General features: G+C 33.5%; 1 protein-coding gene across 2 annotated transcripts in view; it reads right to left on the reverse strand.

Moving 5' to 3' along the window:
- Nucleotides 1–22,875, reverse strand: part of st6galnac (ST6 (alpha-N-acetyl-neuraminyl-2,3-beta-galactosyl-1,3)-N-acetylgalactosaminide alpha-2,6-sialyltransferase) — a 27,070-nt gene continuing 4,195 nt past the window's right edge. The window contains exons 1-10 of one of the 2 annotated variants that reach the window (XM_009306854.5): nt 20,474–20,573; nt 17,796–18,162; nt 8,344–8,608; nt 7,308–7,473; nt 5,692–5,866; nt 5,396–5,534; nt 4,315–4,418; nt 4,005–4,088; nt 2,302–2,401; nt 1–1,054 (exon numbers count right to left, since the gene is read on the reverse strand). In XM_009306854.5, the coding sequence (XP_009305129.2) occupies nt 884–1,054; nt 2,302–2,401; nt 4,005–4,088; nt 4,315–4,418; nt 5,396–5,534; nt 5,692–5,866; nt 7,308–7,473; nt 8,344–8,608; nt 17,796–17,947 (1,356 nt within the window). In that variant the 5' untranslated portion in view covers nt 17,948–18,162; nt 20,474–20,573 and the 3' untranslated portion in view covers nt 1–883. Of the gene's footprint in view, nt 1,055–2,301; nt 2,402–4,004; nt 4,089–4,314; nt 4,419–5,395; nt 5,535–5,691; nt 5,867–7,307; nt 7,474–8,343; nt 8,609–17,795; nt 18,163–20,473; nt 20,574–22,875 lie in introns of those variants that run through there. The other variant, XM_073918762.1, reaches the window with a different exon arrangement.

A 22,875-nucleotide genomic window follows, 5' to 3' on the forward strand; every position in this document is an offset into this window, starting at 1 on the left:
TGAAGGACAATTTCAGATTTATTTTCAGCTTGAAAATGCACCCTGCTTTATGATCATATTTCCAATTTCTATTGATGATCCCTTACTGTTTTTATAAAAGTGAAATCATTCATTTGACCAGAAAGTTAAATTATTTGGTGAAATAAAATGTTAAATACAATCAAAACAGAGCATCAAGTGACCAAGCTTAGCTTAACAGCACAAATAAAAATAAATCACAAAGAAGTTCACATTTTGATTTCAACACAAAATAAGATATTGCACTTTAAAGCTTCCAAGTAAGGTTAAGCTGTAAACGTAATCGTCTAAGATATAAAAAGTCCTCTTAAAAATAGAAAACTTCTTGACTCATTTATAAATGAGCCATATAAAAAGGTTTGCTCTCACACAGCATATTGTAAGAACGTGATTAACCAATTCAAAATATAATCTTTGGTTGCCTGTTTTTGATTTAGTGCGATGGTGTTTTAAACACTCACTGTTTCTGTATGTGAAGGCTTAAGGCACATATTATAAAATCCTTCTTCGTGATTCAAAGACACACAGCGATTCATTTAGTGCGGCCTTGATCTGAAATGACTCAATATCTGTGAACAAATCACAGCCAAGAATGCGAGAGTTATTCACATCTTCCCAAACTCTAACCACACTTCAAGGCCTCTCCCTTTGACACATTTTTTCTGCCTTAAAGAGATCCACTCCAGGCCGTTTACTACATAGCTTCTCTATGTAGTACATTAATACATGAATTTTACCTGCAAAACTGCTGAATACAGAGGGAAGAATTTCAGGTTTTCCCTCCAAACGACATCGACGAGTTCTTACAGTAAAATAAACTAAACTCATAGACATAATAAAAGTCAGAGTGTCCATCTGTTTGTGCTCACGTGCGCATGAAGAGCTTCATTAGTCCGGCTTCATGCAGCTTCTGCCACAGCTTCATTTCCATGCGCATGTCATGGTTGGCATAGAAATGCACAGGATGTCGCACTTTGTCATAGTAGTGGTCTGAATACAAATTGTAGTCAGGGGTCATGAACCCGTAAGCATCAACCTGTAAACAACAAACATCAATGTTAATACTAATATACATTTGAAGACAAAGAAGTATGCAATTTAATACTCAAAGAAAATGTATTACGTTTTTTCTTACATCTTTTATCACAATTTTAGGAGCAAATATTCAGTGAGTGGCACTCAAGGGATGATCAGTTTTATTAGAAACATCTTATTACTCAGCTTGATGTTGGAGGTGTGCGATACTGATGTCTGCTTTATTTATAGAGCACATTTAAAAACAACAGTTGACCAAAGTGCTTTACAAAACAGCCAATATATACAATTGAAATTAAATATTATAGGTGATACTGTAAAATGTATATTAAATATGTATAAATGTTGATGCATCCCTTCATCTACAGTATTTAATACAGTAGCCCATGTTCAGATGACATATGTGAGGTACTGTAAGTGTGAGTCAACAGTGTTCAATGTTTAGCAAACTTCGCTACTGTAGACGCTTGTCTACAGTCTAAGGTGCAATATAGTTAAATTCTTTCTTATCAGTGTGCACATCCTTGTCTAAATGGACAGAGGAGGATTATGGGTGTTACTAAACATTTAACTCTTAAGTACACTGTGAAAGGAAGAGTTCACCCAAGGAGACAATTCAGTTACTATTTAATCATCCTGGTGCTGATCTAATTAAACATGAAGCACAAGGCCTAGAAAGGCTTAGAGATTTCCTTTTTTTGGTTTGAAAAAGAAAGGTTAAATCAGTAAACACTTTTATTTGGGTAAACAATCCCTTAAAAAACATGTTTGCATATCCTCTCAGGGCTTAGTGGCCACACGTGGACAGCACATTTTAGCTCTTAAGTGGCTGTTTAAAATACTTTGAATGATTTATATTTTGTTTCAGACATACAGTGTCATCCTGCAACTGTTTTGCATCATATGAAATGTCCCAAACACTATTTTATTTGTCAAAAAGGCAAAAAATTTTTTTTTTTACTCTCTGATAGTCAAAAAATGTTCAAAAAATATGTTTGTGGTTTTAATGTATTAAAAAACAGTCTGGAAAAAGTGTCTTATATAAATCTGGACCACGAGTCCACATATATGAATATCAGTTTTCTCCAAAAGACTTCATGTCAAAAGATGATACTTAGGTTTTATTCTAATTAGATTCCAATAAGCCCAAATAGCGACGAAAAATAAAAAAATGCATGTAAAAAAAAAACAGCTTGGGCCTTAAGAGGATATTTAAAAACAAAAAAATAACAAAAAAATGAAACAAACCTGGTCACATGTATGAATAGCAGCCAGAAGCATTACTGCCCCTGTAGACGGTCTGTAAATTTTTTTTGCGCCTGTGTTTAGAAGATTTGAACGCAGAAACCTAAAAGTAAAGAATAAACTTAGATATTCACATACAATGAAAGATAAAACTACATAACATGCCTACTACACATAAAACATGATGCTTTATGGTTAACTGAAATATTATTTGCTGTCAAATATTTATATATAATGACCACTGATATGTATAGTTGACCGCTGCACATGAAACAGATTTTCAAAATAATTTCAAAATCATTTTCATTTATTTCTATACTTTTTTACAAGGTTGGTGTCGGTAAGATACAACAAAAATAATAATAATTTATTAATTTCAAAAGAAAGGCTGCATTTATTCATTCATTTTTTTTCAGCTTAGTCCCTTTATTCATCAGGGGTCGCCACAGCGGAATGAACCACCAACTTATCCAGCATGTTTTACAGAGCGGATGCCCTTCCAGCTGAAACATCCATACACACTCATTCACACACACTCATTCTTGCCAATTTAGCTTATTCAGTTCACCTACATCACATGTCTTTGGACTGTGGGGGAAACAGGAGCAACCGGAAAAGACCGACGCCAACACAGGAAGAACTTGCAAACTCACAGAACCAGTCCCCAGCCAGGACTCGAACCAGCAACCTTCTTGCTGTGAGGCGACAGTGCTAACCATTGAGCCACCGTGCCACCATGCTGCATTTAATTGATTTACATTTAATTTAATTGTTTGAAATATTTGACTTTAATCCTTTAAACTTTCTATTTTTATCTGTTTTGAATTATTAATTATATTCTTTGAACATTACTTTTTGAGCAATAATAAGTACTAATACTAATAAATATTAATACTACTACTACTGATAATAATAATGATAATAATAATTGGTTTATTAAGCACAACATCGGCATATTAATGTATAAAAATTATTTCTGTTTTTTATCATGTGGCTCTGGAGTAAAGACAGGTCAAAAATGATCTTTGCCACCAAAAGAGAGATTTAAATTAATAATTTAATAATAATTTGATTCAAATTAATAATAAATGAATAATATTTGTTAACTACAGACACCAAAACAGTTTAAACAGCAAGTGTATTTCATAAGTAGCCATAAATAAATTGGATAATGTGCAGTCAGATGCTTTATACCTCCTGATCTCCCTGTTTAGGATTATTTTTGACAAATTTTTAAAAAGCGACAGGCTCCATGTACATAAATCTGTAGTCTACTGTACACTACCAGTCAGAAGTTTGGGGTCAGTAGGATTTTTAAATGTTTCTCCTGCTCACCAAGGCTGCATTTACAATTTGTGAAATGTTATTGTATAGTGCAAATTGTGAAATGTTATTGTACTATAAAATAACTGTTAAAAAGCAGTTTATAATTTAATGAAATAATTTATTCCAGTGATTTTAAGGGTGAATTTTCAGCTTCATTACTCCAGTCTTCAGGAATCACATGATCCTTCAGATATCACTCAAATATTTATTATTATTATTATTATTAATGGTAATAGCAATAAAATGACTAGAGTAATAATTTAATTTGAAACTACATACTACAAAAAAACAGTTATTATATTTTTTTTATTTAACAAATGCTGCCTTGATGAAAACTGACCCCAAACTTTTGACCGGTAGTCTGTGTCTGCAAAGCTTACCTGTTTCTGAGGTATCGGATGAAATCTGGGTGATAGATTTTGAATTTCTCCACTGTCACATCTTCACCAAAATATTTAGGAGGTCTGAAAGAGAAACGTAATTAAACTGAGTGTGAATTATCTGTATATAGTGCTCTATATTAAATAAACATGACAGCAACACTGCTATTTCATCTTCTAAATCTATTTCTCTTGTCTTTTAAAAGTTAAAATGTACAAAAGCAAAACAAAAACAGCTAAACTGTAGTAGTGATCACGGATACAGGAACTTGTCAGTTTACATAAGAATGTTTTATTAAGTGATATTTACTTATTGCTGCGCTCGGGGCCTTTCTCAATTATTGTATGAGTGGAAGCTGCCTTCATGAGAATGTAATCTCGGTCATGGTCTGGCAGGAATATGTACCTGGTCTCCTGCACAGATGAAGATAAAGAGAAAAAGAGACGATTAGCAACAATTGACACAAGTTTGAGCTCCAGCAAAGGCATACAGTAGCTTGAATGCACTGTGATAAATACGTGTTCCATATAGTGTTTTGCAGAGAAAAAGTGCAGTCATTGAACAGGAAAGAATTTTTCTAGTACACAGGAGCCAAGCACATGTTTATATTGTGAAAAGCTGTGCATTCAAATGTACGTGCCCATTAACTCTTTATCAGACAAAGAAGAATTTAACTTCTTTGACAATGGTTATAATATTCATTCATTCATTCATTCATTCATTTTCTTTTCAGCTTAGTCCCTTTATTAATCTAGGGTCGCCACAGCTGAATGAATTGCCAACTTATCCAGCATATGTTTTATGTGGCGGATGCCCTTCCAGCTGCAACCCATCTCTAGGAAACATCCATCCGAAAAAATGTTATCTCAACATGTCGACAATATGGTTAATTATTAGAAAATAATAATAGGCACTATCAAAAGTAATAAGCAATAGTTTATAATGATGAACTACTAATATTTTAAAGATATACTTCAAGAATCAAGTCACAATTGGATTGAATACAGTCAAATCTGAATAGCTCTTCACAGCTTCCCAAAGAAGTCAAGAATTAAAAATTTGTTAATATTAATAATAGAATATTTACTAGTCACTATTGAAATAAGTACTAGTAAGTTTAAGCACTAGTGGTGCGAAAATAACAGTACATTTTAAATTAAATGTTAAAACAGCTTGCTATAATTGAAAAAAAAGGTTCTCTCTTTGTGAGACAATAACTCCATTTATAACTGCTATAGTAAACACTACATTAAACGGAATAATATATCATAATAGGGGCTTTTTAATGAATTTCACACCAAATCAAAATCTGTCTTTCAGTCAAATGACTGTATTTGGCATTACAGTGTATTGTCAGTATTTGTAACTAGTCAGACAGCAGTTGTTTTACCTTGGATATGGGTGGACCACTGTAGCCTACGCCAGCATAGCTACGCATGGAATTTCTCATAGTGTTGGTTGAAAATGTGTAGAATGATGTGCGGGATCCCACATCCTTCTCAAATCCATTAAGAGCCGCACCGTTCACCCTACAAATGAGAGACAGTCGCATAGAAGCATTGCAATGTCTCTCAATGAATAAGTGTTTCCTTCATTATAAGAAACTGACATTAAATTACAGGAACATAAACTGAAACAGTGATTTAAAAATGATACAGATCTCCTACTAATGACCAATCTCCTCACCTGAACACATAGTCATGTGCATCAATCTCCGTGCCTTTTCTTGATCCATTCAATATTCCACCATTTCCCACCACAGCACAGCGGATGCACTCAGATTTATTCGTTCTGCTCTCCCAGTCATCAAACATCAAGTGGTTTGCGGTCGTATTTAAAATTCTCAATGAGCTCTTTAACACTGTAAACAACAGACACCAAATTAAACAAACCCAGGGAAAAGGCTGGCAATAATACTTGTTTCTATTTTTCCTGTAACACTATCTTGTTATTTCTGTAAAAGTTCAATAGAGTGATCAAAAATATAATAATAATTAAACAAACCCTTTTATCCATTTTATGTTACTTGCATTACAGAAATTGCATTATGTAATTGCAAGTAAAATCACAAAAAAATTAACTATAGATTAGTACAGTATAGTACAGAATTTCAAATAATTAATACTGATTAAATAATTGTAGTATTTTTAACATATAATCAATGAATCTACGTATTTTAACATATAATCAATGAATCTACACATTTTTAACATATTTTTTTTACTAACTTATAATAACCAATTTTTATCATCTTTGTCATGATGACAGTACATAGTATTTTCTATTTATTTTTGCAAGATATCCAGTATTAGGCTGTTAACTGGGTTCATTACATAAACTTAACTTTGGCAACAGTGTTTTTTCTCTTGTAGCCAATCAAAATAAAATCTTAAGTGGGGCAATAATATTGACTTTTATTTTATTTTTTAATGAAAAACATATTTTATCCCAGCCAAATGAAAAGTAGTAAGACTTTCTCTGGAAGAAAACAAAATAGCAAATTCTGTGAAAAATTCCCTTGCTCTGTTAAACACCACTTGGGAAACTATGGATGGATGGATGGATGTAAATGGGATATCTAGATAAATAGATGAACAGATGAAAATTTGATGAATGGATGATGAGTGATTGACTGATACTGATACTAAAATGATTGATTGGTTCTAAAGTGATAAATAGATAGATAGATGGACAGACGGACGGACGGACAGACAGATGGATAGATGGATTTATAGACAGACAGATAGATGATAGACAGACAGACAGACAGACAGACAGACAGACAGACAGACAGACAGACAGACAGACAGACAGACAGACAGACAGACAGACAGACAGACAGACAGACAGACAGACAGACAGATAGATAGATAGATAGATAGATAGATAGATAGATAGATAGATAGATAGATAGATAGATAGATAGATAGACTAAATATTGGCAAAAAATCACCATTTAATTTGATACAAAAACTAGATTGACACGTAATCGTTTTTTAAATAACAAGAAAATACCAAAATTTACATTCAATAGGTTTAATATCGTATTTGCAGATTGATTATGGTAGTCAATAGTTCTGATACTGTAATTAATCTAGCTTTTTTCCATGGTGCCATGCTACCTAGTCCTTTATAGTTTTTTTGTTTTTTGAGTGATGACATTTTCCATCTCACTGTCTCTTTTTTAAAACACAAAATTAATGGCACAATAATGGCTACATCACATGACTTCTTGGACAAAACAAACAAGCAAAACAAAAGCACTCTGTGCAAGCGAATGATCATTTGATAGGAAAACTCACCTTCAACATCAACACTTCCCCAGCCGTGTGCTCCAGCATAGTGACTCAAGCGCTGATACTCTTCTGTGGTGAAATGCTTTGCCCACTGAAGCACTGGAATACTGTGCAAAAATTTCTCAGCAAACGGACTCTGAGGCACAAGCTTCCTAATGCTTGTGGGACAGTTCTGCAGTAAAGAGAGAAGCGGGTGAATCTGTATCAGAGCAATAGAAAATGACAGTTTAAAGTAGCAAGTGTACTTGAAAAGTTGGACCTGCTTTTTACACGCATTGCTTTATTATAACAATAAAAATAGCAATATTGTGATTTATATTATATTACAAAACATTATATTATATTATATTATATTATATTATATTATATTATATTATATTATATTATATCATATTATATTATATTATATTATAATAATATATTATATTATATTATAATATATTAAATTATATTATATTTATTATATTATATTATATTATATTATATTATATTATATTATATTATATTATATATTATATTATATTATATCATATTATATTATATTATATTATATTATATTATATTATAATAATATATTATATTATATTATAATATATTAAATTATATTATATTTATTATATTATATTATATTATATTATATTATATTATATTATATTATATTATATTATATTATATTATATTATATTATATTATATTATATTATCACAAAACTCAAAAAAACAAAACCTTGAAACCTAAATATTTTGTATTAAACTTGTAAAAGTATTGTGAAAAATATTCTCACTTTTGATTGACTCAATGCATCGTTTTTCATACAATATCTTATTTTACACAAATAACACTAATCAAACTTTTAAGTTATTTTTCGTACTCTAGAGCAGATGATTTCAAGCAGTCTCAGCAGACTTCTGCTGGCTCTTCCCTTCATTTGAATGACCATTAAATTTGAATGAGCATTGCGTTTGTACAAACACTTGAATGAAAGAGAATTTAAGCAGGTGGCTTGTGAAAATGAAGCAAAAAACCACAAACAGACACTCACTGTTTGTAGAGGAACGTCATCTGTGGCATACTGGTCACCAAAAAAGTCTGGTATGAAGGGTTTTGCCTCAGTTTTTGGCACTGGCTTTATGAAGTTTGCATTTGGATTTAGTTGATCAGACTTTGCATTGTTGTCTAATGCAGATGAATCCTGAACATCTGATTGCTGGACTGAATTTTGCTCCAGTACTTCATTTGTTTCCACTTCATTTCCAGTAGAAAGCTGAAAACCCGGAGAACTGTTGTTATTCTTCACCGGAAATAACCTGTGGGCAAAAAAAGTTTATTTAGTTGTTTCTTTTTCATTGGGAGCAGAAAAGACGAACGGTACAGGTGAACAGTACAGCAATATTACACTGTTAAGCAAACAAAAACACAACAGATGTTTTTATCAGCTGTCTTGATATCCAATACATAAGCAAACACGTCTTGATGAAAACATGTAAGCGATGTATGTCTGTTTATGACTTAATTACTTGAGCAGATGATTCACAAGTGAACAGATGATCAAATCTAAATATATCTGATGCACAGTGGGCAATAAAAAACTGTGTTTTACTTTACTACTGTGCTTAAGTATTTTTATTACATTTACATAAATTTTATATTCAAATGGCCAAAATTACAAGTTTCAGTCTTTTAAATGCGATTAATCGCGGTTCATTAAAAAAAAGTGTGATTAGTTAATTTTTTTAATTGATTGACAGCACCAATATATATATATATATACACACACACACACACACATATATATATATATATATATATATATATATATATATATATATATATATATATATATATATATATATATATACATACACACACAAATATATAAATTTCCATTTTGTATGCTTTACAGTATTTGTATGTACTCCCAAAATAATTCCTTCTAAATCTGCAGTTTTTTTTTTTTTTTTTTTTTTTACAAAATTGTGTGCATAATTAGCAAGAAATGTCTACAGATTATGTCTGGTCCAAGTAATTATAAACATCTAGTTCAAAAGTCCTTAAATTTCCTCAACGCTTTTTTTTTTTTGTCTATACACTACCTGAAAAAGTCTTGTCACCTATCCAAGTTTTAAGAACAACAAATAATAACTTAACAAATAATCTATCAAACATAACTCCTAGTTAATGATTTAGTATCAGAAGTGGCTTATACGAAAGGCAAAGGCCTCTAGATTACACTTATTTTACCCAAAAAAACATGATCAGGCCTTGATTTTTAATTATTTAATTAGGACAGTAAGGACTGACTTTGTCACTTAACAGAAATAATGTACAGTATAGAATATAAAGTCATGGTGGAGTGGAAAATGAATTAATATTGTGTGACTCCCATGAGCTTGGAGGACTGCATCCATACATCTCTGCAATGACTCCAATCACTTATTAATAAAGTCATCTGACGTTCTTGCAGGACTCCCAGAGTTCATCAAGATTATTATGATTCATCTTCAATGCCTCCTCCTTCATTCCTCCCCCAAACATGCTTAATAATGTTCATTTCTGGTGAACTGGCTGGCCAATGATCGAACACCTTCTTCACTTTCAGGAACTATGATGAGGAGGCTAAAGTATGGGAGGGAGTGCTATCGTTTACCCTCTCCTGTGGCTTGTAATGTAATGGGCAGCACAAATGTCTTGATACCTCAGGCTGTTGATGTTGCCATCCACTCTGCAGATCTCTCGCACGGCCAATACTGAATGCAACCCTAAACCATGATTTTTCCTTCACTAAACTTGACAGAATTCTGTGAGAATGTTGGGTCGAATGTTGTGTCCATGTGGGTTCCAATAGGTCTTCTGCAGTATCTGTGATGATTGGGATGCAGTTCAACAAACGATTCATCAGTATTCATCTGCCACTTTTCCAAATGATCAACTAAATCAAGTTATTATTTGTTGCTATTACAACATGGATCGACGACAAGGTTTTTGTCAGGTAGTGTACATGTAATAGGAGTAGCTGTTTGTGAACAGAAAATAATGTGAACCTTTAAAGGCCAACGTGCATGATCAATTAAGGTATAAACAACACCTGTGAGAAAAGAAAAGATGCTAAACTACATATTATGAAAAAACTGAATATTAGAAACCTTTAAAATATCACAATAGCAGCACTTTAAAATCTGTTTGTGTGACAGGAAACCATTCAAAGGTCACTAAAAATAATAGTAAATCAACTGCAAACACTATCATTACGAACAATTATTATACAACACTTAGCCGCAGTCCACAAATCCACTATTCCCAAACATTAAATAATTATACGCTACCTGCTCAACAGGTTTTCAAAAGGCAATTTAGAAATGCCCTGACCATCAGACCAAGTTTAAATGCCAGCTACTTTCATTTCCTTTGGTTGTTTCCCCGCCAATGATGCCGGTGTTCAAATTAGAGCCGTGCCCTTTTAAAAGCATCTGGGCTACATTTCACATAACAGACCCCACTTTCAGAGCAATGATTGTGCACTTTCTTTACTGGACAAAAGCCAAGCCAAAACGCTTTTACGCCTCGCTAAACTAAAGGAAAGCTACCAGACCTGTGGATCTCATGTCATTTGTTTCCGTTCCTTACTGAAGATCAAAGTATATAACTAAGGAAAATGGATATCCCAACTGGCTTCTAGCTACAGTATACTACTTAAACATCTAAGGGAGTTTATTCCTTGCCGCTACCACTTTTAGCATCCCTCTTGGGGGCTTATGAGGCACTATAGTGAAAACAACATCTGATGTGGAAAGCGTTGTGCAACTGAACTGAAACCGAAAGGAACTTAACATGATTTTTTTTTCTCTCCGCTTGTTTCTACAGCAACAGCAAACACACTGAAATAATTAGCAAAGGAAGTGTGCAGTGTGATCACAGCATTTGAGACAAAATACACACTAACTCACAAGCTAGACACTTTTTAAAGAAAGGCTTATTAGAAATTAATCTGAAAGTGACATATTTTAACATATTTTAATGTTGATGGAGATACAATTGAAGTCAGAATTATTAGCCCCCCTTTGATTTTTATTTCTTTTTTTAAATATTTCGCAAATTATGTTTAACAGAGCAAGCACATTTTCACAGTATGTCTGATGATATTTTTTTCTTCTGGAGAAAGTCTTATTTGCTTTATTTCGATTAGAATAAAAGCAGTTTTTAATTTTTTATAAATCATTTTAAGGTCAAAATTATTAGCCCTTTTAAGCTATATTTATTTCTGATAGTCTACAGAACAAACCATCTTTATACAATAACTTGCCTAATTACCCTAACCTGCCTAGTTAACCTAATTAACCTAGTTAAGCCTTTAAATGTCACTTTAAGCTGTATAGAAGTGTCTTGAAAAATATCTAGTCAAATATTATTTACTGTCATCATGGCAAAAGAGATGAGCTATTAAAACTAATATGTTTAGAAATGTGTTGAAAAAATCTTCTCTCCGAAATTGTGGGAAAAAATAAACAGAGGGAGAAATAATTCTGACTTTAACTGTACATTAAAATAGGTCTGATAGTCCATTAAAATGTTTAATTTTGAGTAGTTTCTTAGTTTCTTTTAAATGTATAGTTTTAAAATATGACTGTAATTACTCTGTTCAAGTTTTTTTTTTTATGATTTCGACATATATTATCAAAATTAACTGTAATTTATTCTATTTGAATATAGTATTGAAGGTAATTTAATCCTCAAAGGGCAAACAGGAATTTTCAGCATCATTACTATAATCTTCAGTGTCACCTGATCCTTGAGCAATCGTTCTTATCTTGATTTGGTGCTCTTGAAACATTTATGAGGAACAAAATGGGCGACACTGTGGCTCAGTGGTTGGCACTGTCGTCTCACAGCAAGAAGGTCGCTGGTTCGAGTCCCGATTGGGTCAGTTGGCATTTCTGTGTTAAGTTTGTATGTCTCCCTGTGTTCACCTTGGTTTCCTCTGGGTGCTTCTTTTCCCCAAGTCCAAAGTCATGCGCTTTATGTGAATAAACTAAATTGTCCTCAGTGTATAAATGTGCATGTGAATAAGTGTGTATGGATGTTTCCCAGTACCGTGTTGAAGCTGGAGGGGCATATGTAAAACATATGCTGGATAAGTTGGTGGTTCATTCTGCTGTAGTGACCCCTGATGAATAAAGGGACTAAGCCGTAGGAAAATTAATAAATGAATGATCTGAAAAGAAACTTCAGCTACAAAAGTAGGTTGGGTTTTTGCACCAAGTCAAATTCTCTTTAAGACCATGCAGAATAAAATTACAGAATTATTAAGAGCTAAACACTGACGTTTTTTAATTCCCCATGCAGCAGCAAAAAAGAAAAAAATAAATAAAAAGACATGCCCAATCAAAAAAAAAAAAAAAACTAAATCTAATTAGTTACTTCTTAGACACATATTTGAATTAATGTCAAAACATAATTACATTATATAATTACTTCAAAAAATAACTCTATAAAAATTGCATAAACTACATTAGGGTTGCACAATATATTGTTTCAGCATCGATATCGCAATGTGTGAATCCGCAATAGTCATAACGCAAGATATACAATGTTGAGTCTAAATTATAGTTGACCAGGAGCTACAGTATTGTATTTAATCGCTGACTTTATATAATTTATGCAAAAAAATAAAACATTTCTTACTTGGAATTATTGTCTCATTTCTAGTCCAAATATCTACATTTCTTAGTGAAAACGATCATTTCCTTAAAAGAAGCAAAATCTCTTAATTTTCACTTATTCCTTAATATTCACTTATGAAAACTAACCAATATTTTTACTTACTCTGAGAATATTTGGATTAGAAAAAAGACAAAAAAATAAAAAGAGCTTTTTTTGCATTGTAATTATTCAATTTCTGTACGCGAATACTGTTCGACTCCCCAGAAAACCATCAAATAAAGCTGTTCAAACCATCTTCTGATTGGTTTAGGGATGATTAAAGTGTAAGGGATCATGTAATTACACATATTTATTCCAATGTGTTTACAAGCATGAATAAGAACAATGTAAAAACGTGTATTTACACAAGTACATTGTAACAAACATTGTAAATACATTTTTGCTGACTTAACTTTTTTTAATTGAATCAAATTAACTTAGTCAACTTAAAGTCTGACTTTATAAGTATAACAAAAAAAAAAAGAAACCTGATTTACTCATTAAAATATGGTAAAGCAACAAAATAGTTGTTGTGTTGATTTTTTGTCAATATTTTTTTTTACAGTGAATGATTAATTTCACTGTAAGTACATACTAGTTAAGGCCTCCTGATATAAAGTGTGACCTAAAATTGTGTTCCTGTTTAAGTGGACACCCTGAATTATATCGTACAATTTCCCTACATTACATCTACAAGAAATGATGAGTGTTGCTCAGTAGTATTTAATTAGTTTAGAGCTTTGACACTCACTAAAGATGACATAAGATAAGTGACTAGATATATTACTGGAATGTGCTTTGAGAAATGACAGCTGCCTCTGTCAGTGTCAAAGTTTCAGCAAAAGCTAAACCAGTGTTGTTTAGTTCTTGAAAAATAAATGCTTTTGTAAGCTTACTGATCTGACAGAGTCTTCATCTCATGCCTGTGCATATAATTCATTTAGTTTTGGTTGCACTATTTCACTTTGTCCTTGTTACAGTTAATAGTCCATTGACAACATGTACATACTGTACAAAGTAGCAAGGACATGATAAAATAAAGCCTTGCATAATTTCTGTAGGGGAAGAAAACAATACTGAATTTATAAAGCATAGCATGTGTACAAATTTAAGAACCTACAGAAAGATTGACAAGGTACTGTAGTTGTAGTTTTTATCACTTGATTTTGTTGTAGTGCAAAGAAATTAGAAAAAATCTAAAGAACTCTTTGAATAATGGATAAGTTCTATGGATGTTAAATATTCTTGTTAAACTTTTATTTACAGGAGTGTAGAAGGACACAGTGCATTTTTAGAGATATTGAAAAGATAATATACAGTAGTCAACAATTGAAGTGGATCATAAAAGTTTTCAAAGTTCTCCCAAGACCATAGTGGGTGTTGTTCAAAAGTGTTTTGGGCAATTTTGCTGAAAGAGGATCCACTTTAAATGTTGACTACTGTAAATACTTCAAAGCACAATACAATGACATTCTTGTTTAATGGAAAGGATCCAAGAATGTCAAAGTTTCATAATTGAATTTGTATTTATTTTTAGGATTGTTTATAGGATTGTTTCCAGATACCACATGAAAGTCTTTTACTGAAAAGTTCTAGCCCACCACCCCCGCCCCTTTTCCATACAGACATCTTAAACTTTTTCAATCTATAGCACTTTTACAATGTAGATTGTGTCAAAGCATATTGACATACTATTAAAAACACCTTTTGTTCTTATGTTAGCTGGCTTCCATTACCGTCCCGCTCTCTAAACCATACTCCCTTCTGGGTCATGGCACCAACGAACTGACCTTCATTACAAACAAGCACTATGACATTTTTTAAGTCACTCTAAGAATTGTTTTATTATATATATTTTTTATTTTTATTTGTTTTAATTGGGTCCCGCACATATTAAGTGACCTTACCTACACATACTTACTTTGAAAAAAATAAATACAGTGCATTACTGTGTTCATAATGTATTGGAGAAAACTTTGGGTGTTATTGAGGGTAAAGGCTGATTTAATCTTCTGCATCAAGCGCACACGTATGATACGGCGCAGCTTTCACGTGGTCGATTAGCCCTACATGTTGCAGTGAGTGTGGGTGGGGCTGAGAGCCAAGGCAGAGTAGTGAGCCTGATGGAGTGAGTGTTTACAAGTATATAGTACTGTGGAGAAAATTCAGCTGGAGACTTTTGTTTTGTGTTTACCTCATGATTAACGTGCATGTCCTAGAATTACCACCTCTGAATGAGCGAGTTTGAGCTGCTTGTATTGTACATAACAATAAAAACACCCGCGAAGAACCTCAACACAGAGAAACACAAAAGCCTAACTGCCACCTAGTGTTTCGGAAGTGTTATTGCAGAGCAACACAAACAGCACGCAGAAATATAAATGCAAGACTAAAAGCGGGTGGGTCACAGCGATCACTCTACGCAGAAGTATGAATCGGCCTTTAGGTTAGGAAATAGTTTGGTGGTTTGGGTAGGTTTAAGGATGATTAAGGTATAAGTGATGGGTCAACCGTTTAATTAGACATGGGACGACAACCACTTTCAAGGTTAACCGTGGTTTGAAAAAGTCATGGTTTTAAAACTGCCAAAGTTTTCTGCTGAATTTTCTATCTTTTTTTTTTGTTTTTCAGGACAACAGTATCTCCAGCAGAAAAGATCTCCAATGGCTCTGTTTTAAATTGTACAGAAATATGTATTTTTGAAACAAATAAAGACAGCAGAATTATTAATTCAATAATTTATTTCAATTATTTAGCCTGACATCTTAGCAGACACACGTTACATCATAAGACGTTAATATTAGGTTAGATGTAGTTCGAGACGTCAGGTTACCAAAATTCAAAGTCCAGTCAGCGTCTAAAAACAACGTTAATTTGCCATTCAATAAAGACTTCAAATGATGTTTATATTTGGTTGATTTTAGGTTGTGTTAGAAAGTGACCAAAATCCATTGTTGAGCCAACATCTTAAACCAACGTCATATTGACGTCAAATACTGACATTTATTCGTCATGTATGGCAACCAAAATTAAACATCTGATGGACGTGATAGTGGTAACGTCCACACAACATCAAGCTGTAACATCATTAGACGTTAATATTTGGTTGATTTTAGGTTGGATGTTAGACATTGACATCGGGCCGACATTGTGTTCTGACGTCAACCCGATTTTTAGTTACAAACAAAATGCAACGTCCCCACGACATTGGGGTATGATGTCAATCTGACGTCATTTTGACATCCTGTACCTGCTGAGATCATAACTGTTCAAAAATATTTGAATATTTTGTTTCTTAAAATACAGCAACAAAACTATCTAAAATTAAACAGCTCCAAGACTGAGATTTTACTTATTGGCACATCCTCTAATGTTAAGAGATGTGGCAATCTCAAGTTAACAGTTGATGAATCTCTTTTAACTCCTTCTATGCAGGTGCGAAATCTTGGTGTCCTCTTTGATGCTCAGCTTAGCCTCAAACCTCATCTTAAACAGTTAACAAAAACTGCATTTTATCACTTACGCAACATTGCCCGCATCCGTCCTTTTCTCTTAACACCAGATGCTGAAAAGCTTGTCCATGCTTTTATTACGTCTCGTCTAGATTTTTGTAACTCTTTATTTGGGGGTCTGACAGCCAATTCACTTAAGACCTTACAATATGTTAAAAACTCAGCCGCACGTGTGTTAACTCACACATCATCTCGCACTCACATTACTCCTGTTCTTCAGCAGTTACACTGGTTGGCTTCTTTTAATATGTATATTTTTATCATTATTATCATTCTAACTTTTTGTGTATTTCATGTTCTTCTGTGTGTTGATGCTCTTGTTAGTGCTTTGAGTTTGAGAAAAGCGCAATATAAATAAAATGTATTATTATTATTATTATTCAAAAAGGGAAATTTTTTTGTTTTTGTCCAGACATTTAAAAAGAATATATATTAAAGCAGTAATCACTATACCGTGACCCGTGATATTTTTATCCATCATACCGTCAGATTCTTATACCGGCCCATACTTAAGTGTAATTATTATGGCAACTACATAAATTAATTACAATGTAATTACATGCATGCATAAAAACAATGTAAAAATGTGTTTTTACACAAGTACATTGTAGCAAATGATTATTTTTATTGTAAGTACATGTCAGTAAAGGCCACTTAATATAAAATTTGACCTAAAATTCTGTTCCTGAAACCAACAACTTAACAACTATTACTTTACTATTTAAATGATGACTTATTTACAGAAGTACAATAGGGTATATGCACACAGACTTTTAATTTTAGTTAGCCAGCCCCAGCGCTTCCTGTGAATTGTCATCCCATACAAAATCGCTGTGTTTAAGATCTGATTTCTTTTTAAAACAGCGATCTTCAATGCCTGGCTGAGATACGATATAAAGTGGGTATCAATATAAACAAGAATTACTGCATTGAATTGTAATTTTATATCTTTAAAATATATATATATATATATATATATATATATATATATATATATATTAATTGTACCACAGTATTTACAATGAAATTTCTAGGGTGCTGCTAATGACGTTGCCTGCGTTATAATAGTTTCGTCTCTTTTCACGGTTTAACAACCAAATGTATGCTTAAGTCTATTTAACTGATTATACTTTAATTACATTACGAGATCGATGCACTAAAAGGAACCTTATGAAATTGAAAACAGTCACACAAAGCTTTCAACGGATGTTCACCATTGGCTGAAAAACACTAGCTGTGCATACTGTGTGGTTTCAAAGCCTGTTAATGAGCTAAATGTTCTCACCTGTAATGTTTTATGGTAAAGCTCTGGAGGGTCAAGACTTGCCATGGCACTTGGATCTGCATAGCCACGCACACAACAATTAATGCTAGCAATGCGATGCCCAATAACCCAATGAACCATAGCAGAAGCCTCTTGGGTAGCGGGCCTGTCATCGTGCTACTTTCCTCGCGCACCAGTTGCTGAGTCTTCCCCAGAACGCCTGGTCACCTTGTAAGCACATGAGCGTTCTCCTGAGGAAGGGTTGGAGTAGTGTTTTGATGAAATCGGGGTTTTAAGGCACTCCTCGAGGGGAAGGGGTGACGGGGTCGCTGCCAGTTAATTAGTTCGGTTTGAGCTCCAGCTTTCACGTGTGGGAGTCTCCGGATGTCTGTATGAGGAGAAAGAAGACAAGGGAGTGAAACATCACATGGATAGTTCTATGTAGTAATCCTGTTTTAATTAAAGGGCCTGAAAAAACAGAAAAATGTGATCCCGGTTTCCAAGTGCACCTTTGCTCAAAGAGCATTTCAGATGCTAATTAACGGTGTCAGAAAAAGCCCAGTTGGATTTGACAAAGAAGGGATCGAGAGCGAGCGGGTGAAAGACTGAATGAGTAAGCATGAAATTACCCATGCAGACAAAAATGTGAGCATTTTCTGAGATGTATAAAGAAGTAGGTGAAGGAAAGACTGAGGTATGGTGGTACGACTGCTTGTTAGTAATTCTCTTCTGAGTAGTGGTTGCTCTGGGAAACCAGAATTACTCCCTCAGGAAATATTTCCTGTGACCACATCTCCTGCTGATGTGTCTGGAAACACGTAACTTATCAAATCACTTTGTGTGCTGTCAAGTATGCAACAAGTTTGGCCATTTTAGTTAAAACAAGCCTTTGACTACAAGAGAATCCCATTAATGCAAATAGAACTACATTAACAACTAGCTGAAAGTCATTTGGGTAGATCTAGTAATATAAGTTTACAATACCTTTGGTATGTTTTTTAGCATTCATGAATTAGTCATGAACTTACCCTTAAGGTTTAAAAATCACTAAGAACTATAAGTGAAAAGCAGAGGTGTAAAGTAACAGATTGATTATTAAATTACTGTTATTGAGTCGTTTTTCTCAAAAATTGTAATTTACTAAGTAGTTTTAAAAATGTAAACTTTTACTTTCATTCAGTACACTTTTAGTGCAAAATTGATACGGTTACTGCACTACTTTCCTTCAACCTGCAGTCACTACTTTATTTTTTCTTGTCTATGGGAATTCAAATTCAGTCCTGTGAATCCTGTCCAATTGAATCGCAAATAGAAGGTAAATCGCATCATAATGAACTACCTCAAGACATGGGCAACTTATAATTTCAGCAAACCTTTACACACATTGATCTAAAGAATGTTTAAATGCATGTCGCTGATGAAAAAATGCCAAATGTTTACTGTTTGAAGTCACCCAGCAGGCTCAAAACGCCAGCATGACGTCAGATTGAACTTGTACCCCAATGTCGTTGGGACGTCGCATTTTGTTTGAAAATGAAAATCGGGTTGACATCAAAACTCAGTCAGTCCAACCTAAACCCAACCTTAAATAAACCTAATATCAACAACGAATGAGATTACAGTTGACGTTGTGTGGACGTTACCACTATATAGTATGACTTCTATCAGATGTTGTATTTTGGTTGCCATATCTGAAAAATAAATGTCTGTATTGGACATCAATATGAAGTTGGTTTAAGATGTTGACTCGACGTTGGATTTTGGTCACTTTTTAACACAACCTAAAATCAACAAAATATCAACATGTTGCTACTGTACATCCAAATAACACTTAAATGCTGGCTAGACACTGAATTTTCGTCATCTGGCATCACAACCTAAATCTAGCCTAATATTAACATCTTACGATGTTGTGTGCCTGCTGGGCAATAACTCAATGCACTACAGAATGTTACGTTTACACACATACGCAAATTACATGTAAATGCTTCAGCTTTTTTTTTTACAGCATAATACTCCCTACTCACTACTCTTGAGTACTTTTGAAAGGTCAACGTATTACTCAAACTTAAGGTAATATTTACAATAGATACTTTTACTCTACTTGCACTACATTTTTAGGCAAGTAATGGTGCTTTTACTTAAGTATGATTTTCAGTACTCTTTCCACCACTGGTGGTCAGAATACAGAAATGGCAGGATTTTTTTTCAGTTTAATTCTTAACTGGCTCTTTCAAACTGGAGAATAAAGCTGAATTCAGAAGAACAAAGGCTCACATTATGCAGTTTTTGGGTCTTCAGAATTCTCGCTATTGTTCTTCTGTCATATGTGGAATGACAGGAATGCTATTTGCGAGAATCGATGTTTAAGAATGTAGAAATGTCCCAGAAACTTTTGCTCCGAGTCCATCTGGAGAATATAAACCCTATAAGTCAATCTCCTCTATAGGATATGCAGAAAACTGATCTTAAAAAAATAGTACTAATTAAAGAAATAAAATCTTCCAAGATGCATTAAAACTCGAGAAAAGCAAGGAAAAAAACCCAGCCTCACACTACATCCCACAAAGTAACTGTCACCATCTCGTACATTCAAAGACAGCTGGCTCGCAGCAGCCCTTTTAACTCAAGAAAAACTGAAAGATCATGTGAACGAAAGAACAAAAGAACAGTCAAAGGAGTCAGAAAAAGTATCGTACCTGAAGAGAAACTACTGTCAAGCGATGAGAGGTGAATTCGAGCAGCAGTTTGCCTACTTTAACAACACTCACACACACACTCACTCACACACACACTGAGGGAGAGCTGGAGAGGCGGCCCTATTGTGAAACAAGTAACAGCTGCTAGCAATTGGTCAACTCCTCTTCCCCCTCCCCCAAAGGAAGACATAAAACACGAGAGAAAAAAGAGAGGGATGGTTACGTGCACAACTCAGGGCTAGGTGATAACAGACCAGAGCAGCAGAGCTGAAGACAAAACAAGTCAGCTGATGTTCAAAGACAGCTTAAGGAACTTGAAAACTTGAGCATTCAGTGCATCAAAATAATGCACAAGTACAAAGAATGTCCAAAATGACATGCTGAAGGCAGCCCGTGTTCAGATATTCTGCTTTATCATACTACTTGCAGCTGCTTCATTTACATACAAGCCAGTTATCTCAACACTTTCCCACACCGCGGCCCCTCCTCATCAGGGCCCTGGTTAGAGAAAGGGTAAACGGTTGGTCAGATGAGGGCTTAGATGCATTATGAAGTAAGCAATTATAGTGTAAGTTGTGGTTAATAAATAGAAAAAACAAATGCAGTATGACAGAGAATAAGAGAAATTTGAGTCAGAATTGTGCAGGGCGAATTATCCAGCAGTCAAATGTGACTTACGGATTTAATGGGCCTGGTTAAAGAAAGGTTAAACAGTTGGTCAGATGAGGGCTTAGATGTAGGGATGTCCTGATCAGGTTTTTTTGCCCTTGAGTCCAAGTCATTTGATTTTGAGTATCTACCGATACCGAAACCCGATCCGATACTTCTATAACACATAAAAAAAGAATAAAGAAGAGCGAAGAAACAGATCCAGGATCTTCCTTTTTAAAATTGAATTCACCTTGTATAATGATGGTTTGTTCTGTAGACTATCAAAAAAAGTATAGCTTAAAGGGGCTAATAATTTTGACCTTAAAATGATTTATAAAAAATTAAAACCTGCTTTTATTCTAGCCAAAATAAAACAAATAAGACTTTCTCCAGTAGAAAAAATATTATCAGACATACTGTGAAAATGTGCTTGCTCTGTGAAACATATAAATAAATAAATAAAAAAAGAAACAATAAATCAAAGGGGGGCTAATAATTCTGACTGATCGGGAGGTAATGTCCAATTTTGATCGAGTTTGAAACCACATGATAGGCTCGATTTCAGATCATGTGAGCTGATCTGGACATCCCTTCCTACAGTAGATGCATTGTGAAGTACATAAGAATAGTGTAAGTTATGGTTAGTAAATGAAAAAAACAAATGCAGTATGAATAAGAATGCGAAAAGGTTTGGGTCAGAAATGATAGGGTGAATTTTCCAGCAGAAGAGCGTGACTAACAGATTAACACTTTGTTATTGAGCAAACGCTGGTATTCAGAGGAGGATTCAAAAGAGAAAGTAAAAGTAATTCGAAATGGGAGAAAACAAGAGCAGTGCAGGTGTTTAATTGGAATAACATGCTTGTTTCTGCATGAGTTATGTTTAAATGTTTATTATGAAAACAAGTCACATTCGTTTGCTGGAAAATTCACCTTGCACATAATTTCTGACCCAAACTTTCTCTCATTCTTACTCATACTGCATTTGTTTTGTTTTTTTACATTTACTTTACAAACCACAACCTGCACTATCGCCCACATTGCCCAGGCCTAAATTCGCCACTGACTGTAGTAAGGGCTGCTGAAAACTGGTGTCACATCGCTGAATAACATTTTTAAATATATTAAAATAGAAAACATTAATATGTACTTAAAATTGTTTTAAAATAATTACAGTTATAACAATAACAAATCACAAAACATTTTACTGTAATAAATCACATGAATGCATCCTTGCTGAGCATAAAACCTTTTTAAAGAGAAAATATGTTCATAGTATAAGCTAATGCGCCTACTTTAGGTACACCTTTTTATATAGTAAAATTATTAGCCCCTTGTTTATTTTTCCCCTAATTTCTGTTTAATAAAAAGAAGATTTTTTTCAACACATTTCTAAACATAATAGTTTTAATAACTCATCTCTAATAACTGATTTATTTTATCTTTGCCATGATGACAGCAAACAATATTTGACTAGATATTTTTCAAGACACTTCTATACAGCTAAAAGTGACATTTAACGGCTTAACTAGGTTGATTAGGTTAACTAGACAGAATAGAGTAATTAGGCAAGTTATTGTATAATGATGGTTTGTTCTGTAGAAGGGGCAAATAATTTTGACCTTAAAATGGTTTTTAAAAAATTAAAAACTGCTTTTATTCTAGCCAAAATAAAACAAATAAGACTTTCTCCAGCAGAAAAAAAAAATTCTGACATACTGTAAAAATTTTCCTGTTCTGTTTAACATCTT

This window comes from Danio rerio, chromosome 12, assembly GCF_049306965.1.
Source record: "Danio rerio strain Tuebingen ecotype United States chromosome 12, GRCz12tu, whole genome shotgun sequence".
Classification (NCBI taxonomy): domain Eukaryota; kingdom Metazoa; phylum Chordata; class Actinopteri; order Cypriniformes; family Danionidae; genus Danio; species Danio rerio.